Source organism: Pinus tabuliformis, chromosome 9, assembly GCF_031772625.1.
Source record: "Pinus tabuliformis cultivar Carrire ecotype Pingquan chromosome 9, CPIR1, whole genome shotgun sequence".
Classification (NCBI taxonomy): Eukaryota; Viridiplantae; Streptophyta; class Pinopsida; order Pinales; family Pinaceae; genus Pinus; species Pinus tabuliformis.
Genome location: NC_142307.1, coordinates 73,061,474 through 73,081,899, shown reverse-complemented (window position 1 = coordinate 73,081,899; position 20,426 = coordinate 73,061,474). Strand labels below are relative to the sequence as shown.

Below are 20,426 nucleotides of genomic sequence, written 5' to 3'. Positions count from 1 at the left end.
CCAATAACTTCAACCTAGCAACTTCCAACAATTTCGACCCAGTAACTTCCAGCAACTTCAACCTAATAAATTCTAGCGACTTTGACCTAGCAACTTCGACTTCCCCAGCAACTTCTACAATTTCAACTTTCCCAACAACTTTTTCAATTTTGGTCTAGCAGCTACTTTATAAAACCTAACATAAGAGAGAGAGAGAGTCCAAAACTTTGATCTTGCTTCTCTTCTTCCTTTCCTTGATTTTCGTCCTTTTCTTTTTGTTTTGCAACTTCTTTCATGAGGAGATCGAATTTGCTTGCATTCACTCCAAATGAGGTCGAGTTCCTTCTTATATATAGGCTTCTAAAGAAGTTTGAATTGTTGTCCATGAAGCCAACTTGTCACTGCTTGGGGGCTGGCTTGTTCTTTGCATGATGACATGGTCTTGGAGGGTCTATATGACACTTTTGATTTTACATAAATGATATAACATGCCCAAAGGGGTCTTACATGTGTGACAATGACTCTTTTGACTTCATGACAAATTCCTAGAAGCACTCAATGGGTGCTTGACCTATAAATCAATTTGTCTTGAGCATGAAACTCATGCATCAAGAATGACAATAATAAAGTTATTTTTTTCTTTACATCAAATACATGAAATATTAGACATTATGAAGACTGAACCTAGTTACACATTTCAACACCAATTCCTCGTATTATGAGACTTAGCTTGAGACCTTTGTATGAAAGCACCAATTTTCGCAATATCAGTTTCTTTAATAGAATGTTTCCAGCTTAACGTGCTTGTATATGAAAACAAAGAGAATCTTCATTCTATTTGAACAAATAAAAATTCTAAGTAACAAAAAATAAATTATTACATTTAATTACAAACCAAGACAGATAAACGTGCGAAAATTATTCACAACAGTTGAAGAAATATTACATTTAATTACAAACCAAGACAAATAAACGTGTAGCGAAAATTATTCACAACAGCATTCTAAGTTGTATGTTTACCATGGATTTACCTTAACGCAGAAAATATACCGACATCCTTGCCGAAAGAATGAAGGGCAAAGTGCAGAATTGTGGACTAAACAATTGTTCATCATATATAATTAAGAAATTCACTATGGAAAAATCTCTGCTCATGTGATGGTTCAAACTATGAATTCATTGAAATCATGAAAACAAATTAGGAAACTATTTTCTCACTGAATTCCCACAACTTCTTTGCTAATACGGTGTTTGTAGCTAGCGAGCTAGGGGCCCCCTCATTGTTATCGTAAAAATACTTCCCACTGACTCCCTTAAGCTGAGGATGCAGTGCCACATAGCACTGAGTTGATGCACCCTGAGACATTTAAAAAACATACCATAATTATATCGACATGACTCCCAATTTTTTCACGTACATGCCTACATACTGAAAACAACAGATATCGGTAAAGAAACAATTATACTAAAAACACTGAACATTGTTACTCACCTGTGGAATGTTCTTTAGAGCAAACTTTATAATTTGAGTTAAAAATCCTACACAACAACACAAGAAAGTTTCGAATAATTGCACGTAAATAAAGGCTATTTCACACTGCCTAATATGTGAGAGAAACATGAATTAAAATCCTTTTGCACAAAGCACTAGAGTGAAGCAGAATGACGTTTTTTCTGGAGATGCTTTAAGTACACCCAATGTGTTCTTATTTTTGTACTTCTGTAGTTTGCATGGGAGATACCAGTTTTCAATATTATCATTATATTTTTCGCTGTCCCATTGTCCAACTTTTGGTCACAAGATAAAAACTAACTACAGCAAGTAGTACTGTAAAAAACTATATACTCTGGATGAAATTGAAGGCAATTACGAAACATTAACAGAATCCTTTATAAAATCAAGGTAAACCTATCCCAAAAAATTATTAGTTTACCTTGTGAGAATTGCCTCCAAATAGAGAATGAAAGCAGCTAAAAAATTCAATTTCATATATAATTGTAAAACCATAATTTCTTCAATTGTTTCTTAAAAGATGAATAACTATTCAAGAGTGGCATGTGCTTGGCGGCCGAGGGAGATGAAGGGTGGTTAGATCATTTTGGATCAAACGGGATATCAAAAACTCACTTTGCTTTGGGTCATGAAAGGCTACAAATTTGAAGTGGAGGCCCTCACATCATTTCAGGCCATAGGCATCCTCAAGGAGATCGATAGAAAAGATGCATCCATCATTGGAGACATTACATCATCATTAGAACATTAAAGAATGGATCCATTGCCTCCTCTCTAGTGTCGGATTGAATTCTCCAAAGAACTCCTCTCGTCCTTCAACTTTGCTAAATCCAGTTCAATCTAGGGGGCCCAGTATTACCAAGGGGGGCAAAATTTTCCACGTTCTATTGCTGTATAAATTCTGTAATTCCCTGTGGGCCATTTTCCCTATAAGGGAAACCTAATTTATTCTGAGAAATATAATGAAGAATATATTGGAGGGTTTTAAGGTTTTCCAGGTTTTACTGCTGTATAAATTTTGTAATTCCCTGTGGGCCATTTTCCCTGTTAGGGAGACTTCATTTATTTTGAAAATTGAAGTGGAGACTAAATTGGATGGTTTTAATTTTTTGTTGTGTGATTGATTTTCTACTTGTGCTTCTACTGCAAATGTTATTGTTAAATACCAATGTATTTCTATTTAGCAATTTCAAAAATAATTTAGTGGGTCAAATACAATTTTCTAGGTATAAAACTGTTTGTGATATAAATCAAAACTGGTATTCAAGAAATTAACATGGTATCAGAGCTACAAATTCAGAAGGAATGGGAGGTTGATTTGTCACAGGTTTACACAGAGCAATTGTTAGAATGATGATCATTTAGCATATTCTAAAATTATTATTGTTATGTCTTTGTTATGTCTTGAGCGTTTTAATCTAGATAGAGAATTATTAGTTGAGAGATTTGTACAGAGGTTGTAAAAAATTGCTAAGAGATTGTAGGAAATGAATGAAGCGAGCATTTCCTCATAGACATGTATAAATATTAAATACTGGTCTTCTTAATGAAATTGTTTACGCTTGTCTTGTTATAACTAATTTGTGCATCGCTCTATATTTGCTGGTGTAATATTTTTCATCTTAGTATCAAAGCATGGTTGTGATGTAAGTTAGTGAGTGAAGCTGTGTGGAAGTATGAGGCTGTGCAATAAAATTGTGTGTACGAGAGGACTACCGTGAGCGCTGGAGTGCAAGAAACCTGCCTGTGGAGAACTGTGATGAGTGATCTGTGTGTGGAGAAGCATGTAGCACATGGAGTATCAAGCTGTAACGTTGTGGTGTAAAGCCATAACGCTGTAGTAAAGGCATGTATGAATTGGTAAAGCAGTGGACTCTTTCAATACTTTCATGCATGCACAGGGTGTTTTATTTATGGTTGACAATTGGTCAACAACAGCACGGCTTGGGTCAAGAAAATGGGAGTTGGGACCCTCTATTTGATAATATTTTTAACTCAACAAGTTTTGTGGCTATTGATGCAGGCTCACCCATTAATAGAGATTTCATAAGTAAATTTCTTTCGGACCCTGTGCACAATGCTATAGAAGTCTGTGCAAAATTGTGTCCAACTGTTGACGCAGCAGTTACAGCCAATGCGGACTATGTGAGGCCAGAAGTATGGCGGTAAAGTGTAACCTACAGCTGGAGATGTGTGAAGACTTGAATGAAGAGTGAAGACTTCCAGATTGTAGAGCGAAGACCTTCAACCTGGTGTGTAGCCTTTAGTGTGACCTGTAGGCTGTAGCCTTCAGCCTGACGTGTGAAGGATTGTTGGTATGCACTTTTTAATTCATTTGAAGGACCTTTGTGCTACTCTTAAAGTATGCTATCCATTTAAAGGATCGTTAGTATGCATTAAGCTTTTTTTTTTAACAGTGGGAAAACCTATCATAACTCTGGTCAAACCAACAGTGGGGACAGTCATCATTGGCTGCTATCTGCTAATGCAGGTTCACTCATAACTGTTATTCAAGGAAAACTATGCCACCTATAATTACCCGCTGGTGGTCCCTAAAGAGGCAGGTTTTCACTCCTGCCAAATGTCTTTGGGTCTTGGGCTGTTAACCTATTTCCTTATGTCCGAGGAAGACAAGCTCTTAACCAAACAGAAGCAGTTTTAGGGCATACTCCAGGCCCAAGTATGCACATTAAGCTACTCTTAAGTGGAGTTAATTTCATGAAAAAAACAACCCAAAAAATAAAATCAAATCAAAATTTCCTGTGAAAAGTTTGATCACAGAAAAAAATATATATATTATTGAGAACGTGAGAAACAATTAGTGGATGATGTGAGAGAAAAAGAGAGTGAATTTGAGTCCAATTGTAAAAAAGATTATAGTATTTTGTATAAGTGCTCTAGGTACAAACTTATCATGTGGGGCCCCAAAATGGGTTTGGGGCATAAATGTTGGTCTCATGGGTCTCTTGGTGATAGATAATCCTATAATGGTCCAATCTGAGGGCTCTAACGATGGTGCTTGCACTCCCATCTTTCACAAGGGTGAAACAATCCTCCTCTAGGCCTCGCATCAGCTACCCAACCATGTGTACACCACTAAGCCAGTTGGGGCATCATCTCGCGAATAATCTAGGGCAATGAGAAGACTATTGACGCTGTTGAGGGTGCCCATGGTGTGAAGTATTGCTCTGCACATGATAGGAGTCTTATGGCTCTCAAAGCTTCCCCTAGGGGTGTCAATATGATCCTCTAGTAGGCTTGGGCCCCAGTTAGGTTGCTCAGCCTATGATGAAACCACCTGCCAATTACATATAATGTCCAATGCACTTCCTCACCTTCAGGTACAATAATTCATTAGTGCATCTAAGTGAAACAAACTTGTTATTCAAGGGCACAATGAGACTTCATATGGGGTTTCCCTTCTAGACTTGGGGCTTTGAAATCAAAGAAGTGTTACCTCCCTAAGTAGGAGTGGATAACAAACCATCCTATTAGATGTTCCCAACCGCTAAGGGGAAAAACAAGTCCAAGGTACATCCTTCAATTGGTACAGGAGTCTGAAGGCCAAATGCCATGGGCTCAAGGGTGGGAATGATGAGGAACATCCACACATCGGGTGAATAGATGTAGGGGGGAGCAATCATGGATACATGAGTTACCCCAACCTTTGTTTTTCCACCCTTCATTATTTTTCTTTTGAGTTTTTATGATTTTTCTTTGTATTACTGCTCGGGGCTCTAGGAAATATGAGCATGTTGTTAGAGATATGCAGCAACTATTACCCCCTTAAGGTGGGGCAGTTCATCACCCACCAGGGTTGGGACGTGGATGGGTTCCTTAATGATGTGTGGGGCACTCAAGTGCCCTAGGAATCAAAGTGATGGCCATAGTAATAAGGAGTAGAGCTCGTGTTTAGCTTTTGCCCACGTGTTATATCCAATCTCCTGGCCATGTTTTGCATTTTATAATATTTTTTTCTTTTGTGTCTTACTTGTGGTCATGATTGTACTTCTATCTTTTTTTAGTTGCATCAACCTCCAAGGCAACAGTTCCAAGGTCAACCTGAACATGTCAACAAGGGAGGGGGTGTGTCAGTGCCTTGTGGACCCAGAGAGGAAAGATGATGAAATAGGGCATGTAATGTGCAGAGAGGAGTGAAAAATGTGAAACAAGGAAATGGGACCGCACTACCAAAATTAGGGTTTCCCAATTAGTGCCCTTCCTGAAGCTATAGGCCAATAGAAGAGATCCCACAAGACTAGGATTAACGATTAACCCCTATGTAAGGTGAGGGAACAAAACCCCGATCAAAACCCTTCCTCCTTCCAAGTCACCCAATAATCCATACCCAAAATGCCCAAGAAAAATAAGCATAAGCACTTGATTACACAATGAAAAACATACCTTTTGGGTTGGAATGTCCACCTTCGCACATATCCTCTCAACAAATGAGCAAGGGGACATAAAACTGTTGCGGGGAGCGGAGATCAAAGTGGCACAATATATCAGCTACATCAGTGGCTATTAGAGGTTGCTGGCTACCGGCTGAAGATAAGACAAGGAGAAAAATTCTCCTATGGGGTCACCCTCTTTTGGTAGGTAACAACTCCAAAGATATCATTATTTACTCCTTTTCCTCAGAGGATATAATCGTCGAGGTATTGATGCAGAAGGTTGACAAAGGAAACAAGAAACCAATAGCATTCATGAGCAAACCCCTGTGGGATGCCAAAGTTAGGTTTACTCTCATTGAAAAGCAAGCTTATGGTTTGGCTTGTTGAATTTTGTAGCTATGGTCAGTCTTCAGAATTAATGTTTTAGCCTTTCAAATAAATATAAAGATAAATTCAAGACATGTTCTTCATGTCGGCTTTAGAAAGAGGGGAATTTGAATTTCAAATTATGAACTTTTGCCTCCAAAATGTAAGGTCAGCCCCAAGTCAATTGTAACATCCCCCTCCTAATCCTCACCATAACACCGATTAAGAGGTGGTTACTATGCTAACCCAAGGTCCAAGGTGTCGTTATGGAAATGGGGGTCTAAAAATTTCGATGTTTTCAACTTACTTAAAACCTTAGTTTGACATCACCATTGTTTTCGTCTCATTGAGACGATTCCGATGATATAAAACTTTACCTCAATCCAGCCTTCAGTTCATGAGATGTGACCATTTGAAATTTCGACAAATCAAAAAGAATCACATCATTATTTTGACCACGTGTCCATACCCACCTACCTAATCTTCCAACGCCACATGGAAAATGGTTAATGGTTGTCGACCCATTCATGGGATTAGGTTTTGTTGTCACCCAAACTGTATAGGCAAGACGCGACAACGCTCAGGGTGGGGGTTGTCACTCTGATCCCCGCCCTCTCTATTCTAGTTTTCTCCCTATAGCAAGCTATGGGGGGTAATCCCTATGAATTGTGAAGATGGGAGACTTGTTGGCTATCAACAAATCCGGGAGACACAACTGAATGGCCTAGCAACTTAGTTGAATTAGCAAACTAAATGACTTGATTAGATTTATTATGCAAATCAGTAACTTAAATGGAGTCAACTACTTGCTTTAAGACAAATTACCAAGTCACCAGATGAACAATTGTTGCTTGAGGATGCTTCACTATCCTAATGAGATGCAAATCCTACAATCTAGGTGAGATGCAAAGTCTTGGTTATTTTTAGATTATATGGCTATTCTAAGTGTGTCATTTCTCTTAATTGTTTTGAAGCTAGTCTCTAGAGTAGGTTGTGAGAGAGAATGCGAGGGGAAGCAAGTTGAGGCTTGGTTAACAATACCTCCCCTAGGGTTCTAACCACCTGATGCCTCTGGCATTGCAAAGACTATGGCTTTGACGACTGCAGGATCACCGTGTTAACCACTAAAGAGTTTCTAGACTCCTCAAACTACATGAGAAAGGTGGACCTATATTTCTATCGACCAAGCTTAAACTTGGAAGTAAATTAATTAATGCAAGATACTAATCCTAGCATGCAAGTGCAAGAGATAGATGAGTGCTCTTAAAGTGAGATCAGTTAATTACTTAAGTATTCAATTACAATGATCTTCAATTGTGAACAATGAAATACTTGAACAATAGACAATCTCAACCGCAAGAGAAATAGTGCTTAAACTTAACGGTGCCAAAAAAATGTTTTTGGTAATATCGATAGGCAATTAGCTCAAGAGATGAACAATACAAGATCAATGCTTCTTAATCTTCAAGATTATAATTAACCAATCATCAATATGCCAATTAGATATATGAGAGAGAGATAACTTAGATGACTTATCGCAATTATGATTCAAGATAGCATCCACAAAATATATTCAATTCAACAATGAGTTTATTTATCCAATGGCAATGAGAAATTTAGAGCATTAATCCACAATGTCACTTAAAGCAAACTTCATCAAAATCAACAATCAAATTAGAGCACTTATGCAAGAGTGAAACTAGGTGCAAATAACCAAAATTAAGCCCAAATCACTTCAACAACGAATGATTATGAATTATAAAAATTGATTAACCAATTTTAGAGACTTATGTGTGATTTATTATCGCTGCAACCTTGTATCCAGAGGTCTGCAATTTTATATCAACAGTCAAAAAATGATGCAAGATGCCCAAGCTGAGCTAGAAAATCAATGCATTCAACTTCCAATGATATTTGTTTGATTATAAGACTGCTTGGACACTATACCATACCTCATTGGCTTTCCATCACTGCCCCTATAACTCCATCTCTGACGATGATGTTGCTCCTACCTCTAGGAACATTGTCCCCGAGGTCATCAATCGAGACTACCCCTGGGCGTATTTTGATGGATCTGCACAGGATGCAAGTTGGGGGGGGTGCTATACTATACCTCTCCGCCTCACATTACTTTAAAATCCAAATGGGACTGGGAAGGGGCACCAATAATTATTCTGAGCTGATCACTCTAAGACATCTCCTACACTTTGCCATGGAGAAACATTGCAGAAATATACAAATCTTTGGGGACTCCAAGAATGTTATCAACTGGATAAACAACACATCAAACTGTCATGCATATTCTCTAAGACCTATTTTGGAAGAGGCACACAGATTCATTGCACATTTTGATCATTTTGTTTGTCGCCATATCTACAGGGAACACAATCAGATTGTCGATCAGCTATCCAAGGAAGCTGCGAACCAGCCTCGTGGTACATGGATGATTCAGGAGCAGAGGGACAGTGAACAATATCAATACTACCACCGCCCATATATGGACTACACAGCATAACTGGCTCTGAGGGGCCTGATTTACATGTTTATAGTTTTGCTTAATTTATCAGTACAAATGTATATTTCGATTTACTAGATGTATATATAAGACAGATAATAGTACTGTTTTTTGACCTCTTTAAAAAATACAGTAGACAAGTTTCTCCCTGCATGGAGAATCAAAGATCTTTTTTGATACATTCTATTTTTGATAGGCGAATAGCCTCACCATATAGCATATGCAACTACATCTACAATATGTAATTTTCTTATATCAATGAAAATTACGATTTTTCCGAGGGGAAAAAACACTACTTGGACACTATAGATCAAATTTATTATGCTCAGATCAGACCTCAAAATCATGTATATCAGACTTGGAACAAGTCACAAAATTAGTGATTTAGTCCTTAACAAACCCACAAGGTGTCAAATTATTAATGTCATAATAGCTCTATTGATTAGCTAATTAGTTTGAGTGATTATTATATGATCCTTAGGCAATTTTGATGATTATATTTGAGTTTATATGACTGCATAAATGGTTGTAGCAAAACAGAGAAAATGATGAAAGGAAGAGAGGCAAACTAAGAGGCCTAGTTGAGGGCTAGTTTGACCTCCGACAGGCTTGGATACCTGCAACTACCAAATTAGCTCAAATATTTGTTGCAAACCACAATGTTAGCCCACTAAAAAAATATAAGATTCAGAGATGACTGAATACAAAGCTAGGGCAAGGGCTAGAAGGCTATAAAATCCCAAGACTAGGGCTAAAAATTACGAATGCGGGACTAGAAGGGCAAAAGAAGGGCAAACGCCAAGGAAAAGGGAAAGATGAGGACACTGCAAGGGAAAACAAGCCCCTCAAGGCTGACGTGAAGCCCTTAGAGGCTGACGCGGGGACAGATCAAGCCTTAAAAGGTCTAGCAGCAAGGGTTAGAGCCCCTTAAGGGCTGCGGCAAAGAGAGAAAAGGCCCTAGAGGGGCCCCGGCTCAAAAGGAGGAGCCCCTAAGGCTCACAGCAAGCCCTAGAAGGGTTTTCGTCTGGTTGAAAGGGAGGTCGAGGAGAAAAGAAGGCCGAGGAGGGGCTGACGGCTAGAAAGGAGGGTCAAGGGCTCTAAGAGGCATTCAGGCCTCACGACTAGGCCAGAAAAGGCTAGACGACTAGGCCTTGGGGCCAAAAAAAAAATTGAAACCCTGCAAATAAAATCTTTCCTCCACAAATTCACTACAAAATTGGTGCATGGCTTCCCCTTCACGCTGAACGTTGAGCTTGGAGGCTAGATCTTGCCTTCCTAAGTCTAGATCTACCTCAAAACCCCAACCAAAAAAATTAGCTTGACCCCTTTAAGTCTACCTGCACAAATAAATCAAAATGCCAAAACCCCAAACATATGTACAAAATATAAAACCCCAAAAATGATAAAACCTCAATTACTGCAAAACAAATAGGTTAGAAATAATTTACAATTTTTTTACAAATAATTTACAAATATATAATATTTACAAAATTTAAATTTTTTGGAGAAAATAATTTTTTGGATAAATAACAATGGATGAGTATATTTTCGAAAAATAAATATTGGTTGAAACCCTCCTACAAAATCAAATACCATAAAGAAATCTCAAAGCCCAAACATAGTCATCATTTCCCCACAGTCTGTGAACTTGAAGCCCAAGGGCTAGCATACCTGTAAATCTCTATTATATTCTCAAGAAAATTGTTAGATCATATAGTGAATCAGATCACCTAAGATAGAATATATCAATAGAATGTTCTTATCACCGACAAATGAAATAATAATTATTACTCAATATTTAGCCCAAAATAGGATCATGCATAGCTAACACATACCGCAGATTGACAAAAGAAAATCACCATGAACTGAACCCCAAAGTCTTTCTATTATGATACAAAATGTTTCCAACTGGGCAGCAGCTCAATACTAGTATTACAAAATTTTACATCATCCAAACATATCCAATAGAAGCTCAATTGCTTCTTTATATAGAGAAACCCCTCCAAGTGGAAAATAACGGCTAGTTGGCTTCATCCTCGTCATAATAATATCGATCGCTGAAAATAGTTTGATGATCTTTTAATCTCCACTGTCGAATTTTTAATTTCGAGAAAAAACAGCCCATTCATGCAAGTCAAGTTTTCTCGACCTTAGGTGGAACCAGTCAACCCGATGGCACATGCAATAGCCAGCTTGCCTAAGGGAGAAATTTGCACATTTCTGGGAGGGAGTTGGCCTGGCTGTCCAGAGGGATTGCACAATTTTTGGGCTAAGCAGCTGACTGTTGCCCAGGATTGCGCAATTTTTGGGCTGAGCAGTCCTGCTAGGTCAGATTACGTAGTTTTTCCAGGGAAGGTTGACAGTTAGAACTGCGCAATTCCTAAGCCCAACAAGCTGCCAGATAGAATTGCGCAATTTCTGGAGGGAAGGTTGGTTCCCCTCTAGAATTGCGCAATTTCTTGAGGGAGCTTCTCAGCCTGCAGCTGGACCAAGTCCGGGGAAGCAGCCTGTGAGGGGAACGCAACACCTATCATGCACAGGCTGACATGCTGCTAGAAAACCACTGAAGCTTGTACTCCCGACAATGCAAGACATGCTGCTGAGGATGGTTGGTACAGAGGCTACAAAACGAAGCTAAGGCAAAATTTTGGAGGGTGGTTGTAGTCGCTACAACAGGTTCCTAAGTCTAAACTTAGGAAAATTAAAATATTAATCGGTATTAATCTAATCAGGGGTGAAACTTCTAGAAAAAACCATGGATCAAGCCAAAACTATCTGAGCCTTTGATTATGTTTTAATCTAGGTCGTTGGTTGTCCAACAGGAAGATATAAGAAGGGGCTTGAGGGTCATTTGGAAAATACACCAAGAGAGATCAAGAAATCGATTTTCTGAAGTGAGAAGTTCTCAGGAGGAAAATTTGATTGAGGAGATCTCTTGCAGTTGAGGGGCAAGGATAGCAGCTTTCGAAGAGAGAGATTCTCAGTCGGAGATACATCAGCAGAGAGAGGCAATGAGTGATCCAAAAGCCTTGACGCAGAGGATGACGCAAGGCCAAAAGGGCCACGCAGAGGGAGAGAGAGGAATTTGAAATCTGCAGAGGAATTCCATTTTTAGCAACCAGGTGTCGGGGTGTGAGACCAGGAGGCAGAAATCGAATTTCCTGGGCAGCAAATTGACCAGCCAGAGAAGTGATGCAACATCCAGAGAGCTTGACGTTGTGCTGATGCAAACACTGCACATAAGCAGCCAGAAAAGCTGGGGGGCAGTGAATTTGGGGTTAGATCAACGAGGATTTCTCAATGGTTGTGTGAGGTAAAACTCACAAAGCTTCTGTCAGTATTTCTCTCTGTAACTGGATAACCCTATGAGGTATTCAATGATGTATTAAGATTTTGCTACTGCTTAATAATAATAAACCCTCAGAGTTGTTGCACCGGTTTTCCCACATTGGGTTTTTCCGGGGACTATTGTCCAAAAATAACAGTGTCCTATGTGTTTCTATTTTCCTTGCTCAGTTTCTATGTTTCATAATCATATTTAATTTGGTGTAGGCTGCTTTAGTAATTTACTTCAATGTTTCAAGAAGAAATCTGAAATAAGCTTGTAATGTAATTTACAATATAGGTGAAGTAGATTCAGCTGGTTGCAGAAGGATTTTGAAGATTGTTAGATCTAGAAATTTTTGCATGGTATCAGAGCCAAGTTGACATGAAACAGGGAAGAGCAAATCTAGCACTAAAGCAAGGGCCAACTTGCTGCAGCAAGCAGCAGTTCGAATCCCCTGAGGGATAGTGCAGTTCTAGCTAGGAGGTCTATATTTTCGTGGGTGTCTCTCCTAACTAAGCCGACAGAGAGGTAAGACTGCCAGATCAAAATCTTGCCAAGGCAAAGGGAGCTACGCAAAGCCACACACAGAGCTAGAGGGATGCAGTTTTCTACAAGCTGAGTGTTGGGCAGAAAATTCATCCGAAGGAAGAAGCAGATCGCATAGTGAGGGAATACTTCCTCAATGATTTCTTAACAAACAAAGCAGTGTTTCTCATTTGCTAAGAAGTACAAGAGCAGCAGCTTACCAACTCCATCAAGGAGTGCATAAGTCACCCTAGGAACAACGCAGTAGGGAGAAAGAGGGAGTTGTTCAACATTTTTTGGAAGATATGGCAACCAATGGCTTAAGGGATCAGGACAGTTTGGATGGGGCTTCCAACTATGCCATCTGGAAGGCTAGAATGACTTTTCTTCTAGATGAGCATGCCCTCAAGACGTATGTTGATAATGTGGTAGTTGTACTGCGGATGCAAATCCGCTGAAGAAGTACAGAGCTGAGATGGCTAAGTCAAAGAGGATGATCCTGGATGGAGTCAAGGATCACATGGTGTGTCGCGTTGCTAGCAAAGGGACCGCTCAGGAGATGCATGATGCCTTGGCCACATTGTATTAGGGATCTTCCAAGCAGCGGGAGATGTACTTGGAGCAGAAGCTGAGATCTGCTCAGATGCAGAAGGGAGAACATGTTGATCCATTCCTCACGAAACTGAAGGAGACCCGTGATGAGTTGCCGATTGTGGGGTACACACCTCGGGATTCGGAGTTAGTAAGACTGGCTCTAAATTCTGTCTCAGATGAATGGCAAATATTTGTCCAGAGTATCATGGGGAGAGTAGCATTGCCAAATTGGGACGAGATGTGCGCAGCTCTGAAACAAGAAGCACTGAGGAGAGACCTAGTCAAGGTCAAACTTGACAAAAGCAACAGCAGCAGTGGGTCGAAGCCCAAAGTAGAGGAGGAGGATAATGCAGCCCTTACATCGAAGGGGCGACGGGGGCAACAGAGATGAAAGAAGGACATCTCCAAGGTGAAGTGTTTCAGATGTGGTGAGATGGGCCACTATGCATCCCAGTGTCCTTTGAGGAAAAAAAAAGGACAAGGATGAGAAGCACGATCCTAAGGTTGCAGCCGCAAAGATCGTACAGGAGGAGGAGTTCGCCATGACAGCCAAGATACCTTTAAGAGGGAGGTGGGTTGATTTAGAACTATAGTTCGATAGACCTACAGATGGGAAAGATCCTTGAGGGGCCCACCTCTTGGATTATCACCTTGCTATGGAAGCCCATGATCAGTAGTAGTGGGATAGTGGAGTTTCAGTTGGTGCCATGGAGTGTTGATTCGACAATTGCAGTGGTTAGTAGAGCCAGAATGTGAGCAACACTGAGCAGAGAGGCAACAGTGCAAAGGCGGCACAGTGCAAAGCTTCAGCAGCGCAGTGGCTTCAGAGGCAACGTGGGACTAGCAGCAGTCAGGATTTCAGCACCGAGGAGTATCCACTGGATACTTGTCCAGTTTTGGGTGTTTTCAGTTGCTTCTCTCAGCAACTGAGTTGCAGTACGAATGCAATGTTAGTAGTGGCAGTGCTAGCAGCATAGCAGATGCAGCGTTTGAGAGGGAGTTGTAGTACAAATGTAGCATTGGCAGTGGCAGTGTCAAAGGCAGCAGTACAGTAGCAGTAGCAGCGCAATAGTTGGTGGACAGCATGTCAGACATCAGCAGCGCAGAGGACAATGCTTCAAAGTCAAAGCAGTATGCAGTAGCAATGCATTGCTAGAGCACATTCCTCGCTAAGAGCGAGTGTTGATTTGGGGTAGCATTGGATGTGCTCTAAGCCTCCAATTTTGTAGGGAGGCTTGGGCACGGGTATTCCAAAGAACCCAGAAAGCGTTTTGGGAAATTCCACCCAAAAGTGATTTTATTAAAATAATTAATATTTTTAATGGGATTCCTAAGTCTAAACTTAGGAAAATCAAAATATTAATGGGTATTAATCTAATCAGGGGTGAAACTTCTAGAAAAAGCCATGGATCAAGCCAAAACGATCTGAGCCTTTGATTATGTTTTAATGGAGGTCGTCGGTTGTCCAACAGGGAGATATAAGAAGGGGCTTCAGGGTCATTTGGAAAAACACCAAGAGAGATCAATAAATTGATTTTCTGAAGTGAGAAGTTCTTAGGAGGAAAATTTGATTGAGGAGATCTCTTGTAGTTGAGGGGCACGGATAGTAGCTTCTGGAGAGAGATTCTCAGCCGGAGATACATCAGCAGAGTGAGGTAGTGAGTGATCTAGAAGCCTTGACGTGGGGCCAAAAGGGCCACACAGAACCAATGCAGAGGGAGAGAGAGGAATCTGAAATCTGCAGAGGAATTCGATTTTCAAAAGCCAGGTGTCGGGGTGTGAGACCAAGAGGCAGAAATCGAATTTCCTAGGCAGCAGATTGACTAGCCAGAGAAGTAACGCAGCACCCAGAGAGCTGGACATTGGGCTGAGGTAGACACTACGCAGAGGCAACCAGAAAAGCTAGGGGGCAGTCAGTTTGGGGTCGGATCAACTAGGCTTTCTCAGTGATTGTGTGAGGTAAAACTCACAAATCTTCTGCCAGTATTTCTCTATGTAACTGAATACCCCTGTGAGGTATTCAATGATGTATTTAGATTTTGCTACTACTTAATAATAATAACCCTCGGAGCTGTTGCACCGGTTTTCCCGCATTGGGTTTTTCCGGGGACTATTGTCCAAAAATAACGGTGTCTTATGTGTTTCTATTTTCCTTGCTCAGTTTCTATGTTTCATAATAATATTTAATTTAGTGTAGCTTGCTTTAGTAATTTGCTTCAATGTTTCAAGAATAAATCTGAAATAAGCTTGTAATGTAATTTACAATCTATGTGAAGTAGATTCAGCTGGTTGCAGTAGGATTCCAGAGATTGTTAGATCTAGGAATTTTCACATTCACTGCATTTTCCCTTCCTGTAATGCGCATGAGAGAAAATGTCCTCCTTGTAAAAAAAAATCCACCTGCCCCTCGGTCATGATGGTTCTAACTCTTTTGAGTGGTCTACGCAAACAAACTCCTTGGACAGTGCAACTCTCTCTCTCTCTCTCTCTCTCTCTCTCTCTCTCTCTCTCAGTGTCTCTGGTGTGCTTGGCCATACTTCCCTCTTCCAACATTGCCACTTCTCATTAACATTTTTCCTTTCTTGGCTTGTAGTTTTTCCCAAAAGACACATGGGCCTGTCCTTCATTTTAGCTGGAGTTAATACATAGTCAGCGCCATTGAAACCCACTCCGTAAACCCATGACCGATATTTAAACAATCGACTAACTCAACAATCTCCTTCCGCAAGCAATGGAATTTGTGTCCCTCTCTCAGCCATTTTGAACTTATAATTATATAATAATAAGGAAAGGTTTTACAAGGGGAATTAACCTGCATGGGATGTTACATTGGCACAACCCTAAAGACGTGTCTATTCGAGCTTCCTTGATCTCTATATAAAGGCCATTCAGCCTCCTCCATTGAGCATAATTCGGATCATCATCTTCTAATGGCTTTGTTCACACGTGGGAGAACTAAAGAGGACAAATCTGAAGCAGAACAGAAGGACGAATCTAAGGCAGAGAAAGAGGATGAATCAGTGTTTGTTCTAAGGCATATTGGAAGGTCGAAATTACAGGGGGTTGAATTTGTCTTTGTTGACCAGGTTTGATCTAAGTTTGATTGTTAGTCAATTTGACTTTGTTTTTAACTAGGAAATCAGATTGTACCTCTTGTTGAACTAAACAATTTTTCTAAGGAAAAGGTTGTTGGGTTTTTCCCCAAGTGGGTTTTCCTTGGGTAAAATTCTTGTGTCTATTGTTTGGTTCTCTTTATGATCCCACTACCATTTTTTTTCTACTGTTGAATATCTTTTGTGTAATTTCTTAATGATGACTGTGAACTCATGAAAGATTAAGTTAAGAAATCATGAGAAGTAATTATCAGATTAGAAGGTCTCGAAAAAACTACATGGCTAAATCCCTAAAGCACTTCCGAATATATGTAGGATATATAAGATCCATGCTTTCGTCCCTTACCCAACTGTGAAAGATGTACTAACCCAAAGTGATTGTCTAGGGTCAAGGGGGAAGTGGATCTCCAAAATCCAAGAGTATGACTTGGAAATTTTGCCTAAGAAGATCATCAAAGGCCAAGGCCTTGCGAAATGTTAACAGAAGAAAATGCCAAAGCTTTCCAAATGGCTGAGGGGGAACAAAACTACTCCATTGCCATAGAATTAGAAGAGGATGAATGGTATTCTGATATAATATACTATCTTAAGAAATTGTCTGCCCCTCCTGGATTCATAAATCATAAAAGGAAAGCTCTATGATTAAAGGCAACAAAATATTGTTTGACTCAAAATGGGTTAGGTTGGATGAACCCCAATGGGGTCATCCTCCAGTACGTGAACAAGACAAATCTGAAAAATATTATTAAAGAGTTTCATGTGCGATTTTGTGGTGGACATTGTACTGCTAAAACTACTACCCACAAAATTCTCAGGGAAGGCTATTATTGGCCTACTATCATCGTTGATACCTTAAAATTGGTTAGGACTTGTCAGCGATTCATAGGTAAACAACTACTTGCCCTCCCATTGAAAAGCTTCATCATTGAATCTTTGTTCCAACAATGGGGCCTCGATTTTGTAGGAGAATTCAAAGGCAACTCCAGTAATGGTCACAAATGGATCCTCACTGCCACCGATTATCTAACCAAGTGGGTTGAGGCCATTCCCACTAGAAGGAAAATGGCCAGCTAATGATTGACTTCCATAAAGATCACATTATCACAGGATTGGGGGTCCCTACTAAAATTGTGACCAACAGCACCAAGGCATTTAACTCCATGGCTCTTGCATCCATGTGTTCTAGGTATGGCATCATGTTAACCCATTCTTCTTATTACTATCCCCAAGGAAACAGCTACGCTGAATCAAGTAACAAGAACCTTATGACAATTATTAAGAAGATTATTGGTGAAAACAAGAGAAGTTGGGATAGTAAGATTAAATATGCTTTATGGGTTGACCATACAACTGTAAAAGCTTCCACAGGATTTAGCCCTTTCTAGCTTGTATATCGAACCAAAGCCAAATTTCTGATCCAACTGCAACAGTTGGTGCCGGAGTTCCTTAATGCATTTCCTAACCAGCAAGATGTTGTGCAATCTAGGATTGACCAAATTATTGAGATGGATGAATTACAACATAAAGCCCTCCTCTAAGTTGGTAAGAATCAAAGAGAAATTCAAGAAAACTTTTCATCGAAGAGCTAAACCACAGGCCTTTAAACTAAGAACCACGGTCCACTAATGGGACAAAAGAAGGAAGAAGCCCAGTATGAATAAGAAGCTTGATAATATATGGATTGAACCATACAGAATTGTTGATATTGTCGATATCAATGCATATCATCTAGAAACCTTAGAAGGTGAGGCTCTTCCCTTCCCCGTAAATCATCAAATCTTGAAGGAATGGTTTTGCAATATAACCTAGATTAAAAAAAAGTGCATAATAGTTAGTTGCATTACATATTGTGTGAGCATTCTGAAATCCTACCTTATCATATTATGTTTCATCATAAGATTAAATTGCATTTAAACAAATTTTATTTTCTGCATGGATTTTTAGCATCATATAAAAAATGGGTGATATCCTACACCCAATGCACATGCTCCCAAACAAATTGACTTAGATGTACAAGTTACAAGTCTGTGAGCCCACAGAATGCTGGAGTTCTCATGAACTCCTTGTTCAAGCACATGGATCATGCACTTTACAACGAGTACATGTCCCTAGTTGGAGCCAGATGTTACCCACCAAAATGGGTAACCCTGTAGGAGAATTTTTGTTCTCCTAAATTTGACAGTTAGCCAAATAGCCAGACAGCCAATAGCTCCTTCCAACCACCATTAAACGATGATATGCCATGTGCCTCCACTATTTGCATCAACCATGTGCCTCTCACCATCCGACATTTACTCTTGGATGAAGGTGGGTTATTATTCATAAGGTACTTTGATCATTTTACAATCGAGCGCTTATACTTGTTCATTTTGGGCATTTAGTATGGATAACACAGCCCAAACAAAGAAAATTCACAAGAAATAGATTTTGAAAACTTCAAGGTTGAGGTGGAGTTTCTAAAATTGACTTAAAAAGAAATTTTTCAAAATTTTATGATTTTTCAAATGCAATAGATACAAGTACAAATTTATGAAATATTGATAATTACTTCTAATGGTGTGGATCTTCTTTTAACAATTCCAGTTTATCATTAAGTTATTACACTTCATAAATTCAACCATAAAAGCAAAAGGACACTAGAGTGTTGAGAAATCTCGGGCATCAAGATTAAGTGATTTCTCTTCTATTGATAACTGCTTGTGAATGTTTTTTACTTCTTAGATTAGGATCTTCTTTTACTTATGCTATTATAGTGTTATTCTTCATCAAACAGCTACCAATGCATAAACCAAAAAGAGACAAGAGACACAGAATATAGGCTATCAGCCAGGGCCAAAACCTCTCCCACTTGAGAGGAAAACCCAAACAAATTCTTCTTCTTATAGAGACTTCAATTGACGAATACCAAGAACATGACCCTTGACCTATTTGCCTCTCCAATACCAAGACACAAGTTCTCTTTCACTACTTCTCCTTCGTGCCCAAGTCAACACTTGGTCCAATTGCTTGCCTTCTTCTGCACTTTGGCTATACTTCAGATATTCGACCTCTTGTTTTAGATCTACAATTCTCGATCTCTTTAGAAACCCTAGAACGTGGGAAATACCCTTGATTCCTTCATATAGGATGGAGACTTCTTCTACTATAATTCGGCTTGCACTCTAGACTTGTCCTCTTGCTTGACTCGACCTTCTATGATGACTGATATAGTCTCGGCTTCCCTTGTAGCAGATGATCCTTCTCCTCGCACATGTGATGGATATTAGCCCTTAAAACAACCCAAACCAACTTGTCTTTTAGTCCTTCCTTCTTCGCTTGGAGAGAGGCTTCCTTCATGTGATTTCGCACTTCCTATTGCAGTCCTCTTCTTGTCCGAAATTATGTGTTCTGAAATGAGGCCGAGCTGCCTATTTATAGTGGTTGCCCATGATAATAAGCCGACTTGACAATGAGCTAGGCCGACGTGTCTTTTGGAGAGGTTTCATCACTTTATTTAAGGTCGACTTGCTAGGAGATGCTTGTGCTTGTCTTGGAGGGTCTTTTGACTCTTTTAATGACTTATACAAATATGTAACATGCCCAAGAAGGGTCCTTCATACATGACATTGACTCAATTTGACTTTATGACCAATCCTAAGGGCTCACAATGGGAGCCATTACTAAAAATAAAATTCCTTGCTCATGAAACCCATGAAACAAGCATTACAATAATAATTTTATTTTTCTTCTTTACATCAATTACATAAAATCACAATTACACATGTCATTATGAAGATTGAACCTAGTTACACCTTTCAACATAGAGACCACAATGAACAAAGAGAACACAAGATTTACCCTGGGAAAACCCACGTGGGGGAAAAACCCAACAACCTTTTCCTTAGAGAAATTCTTTAGTTCAACAAGAGATACATCTAATGTTGCTAGTCAATGATCTATAGTCAAACTTGATCAAAGTAGCCCTTTAGTCAAGTCAAATCAAGTCGAACTTCTGCCCTTCAAAACTTCATCCCTATTTGATTTGTCTATGCCTAATTTCGACCTCCACAATATGCCCATAAAACTCTGTCTACCAAGAATTTCGGGCTGCCCAGAAACA

The 20,426-nt window shown here is 39.6% G+C and overlaps 1 protein-coding gene across 1 annotated transcript in view; it reads right to left on the bottom strand.

Annotated features, from left to right (window-relative positions):
- Positions 1 to 910: 910 nt before the first annotated feature.
- Positions 911 to 20,426, bottom strand: part of LOC149147167 (short-chain dehydrogenase TIC 32, chloroplastic-like) — a 183,388-nt gene continuing 163,872 nt past the window's right edge. The window contains exons 7-8 of the mRNA XM_089439526.1: positions 1,472 to 1,518; positions 911 to 1,336 (exon numbers count right to left, since the gene is read on the bottom strand). Of these exons, the coding sequence (XP_089295652.1) occupies positions 1,178 to 1,336; positions 1,472 to 1,518 (206 nt within the window). The 3' untranslated portion in view covers positions 911 to 1,177. The remainder of the gene's footprint in view (positions 1,337 to 1,471; positions 1,519 to 20,426) is intronic.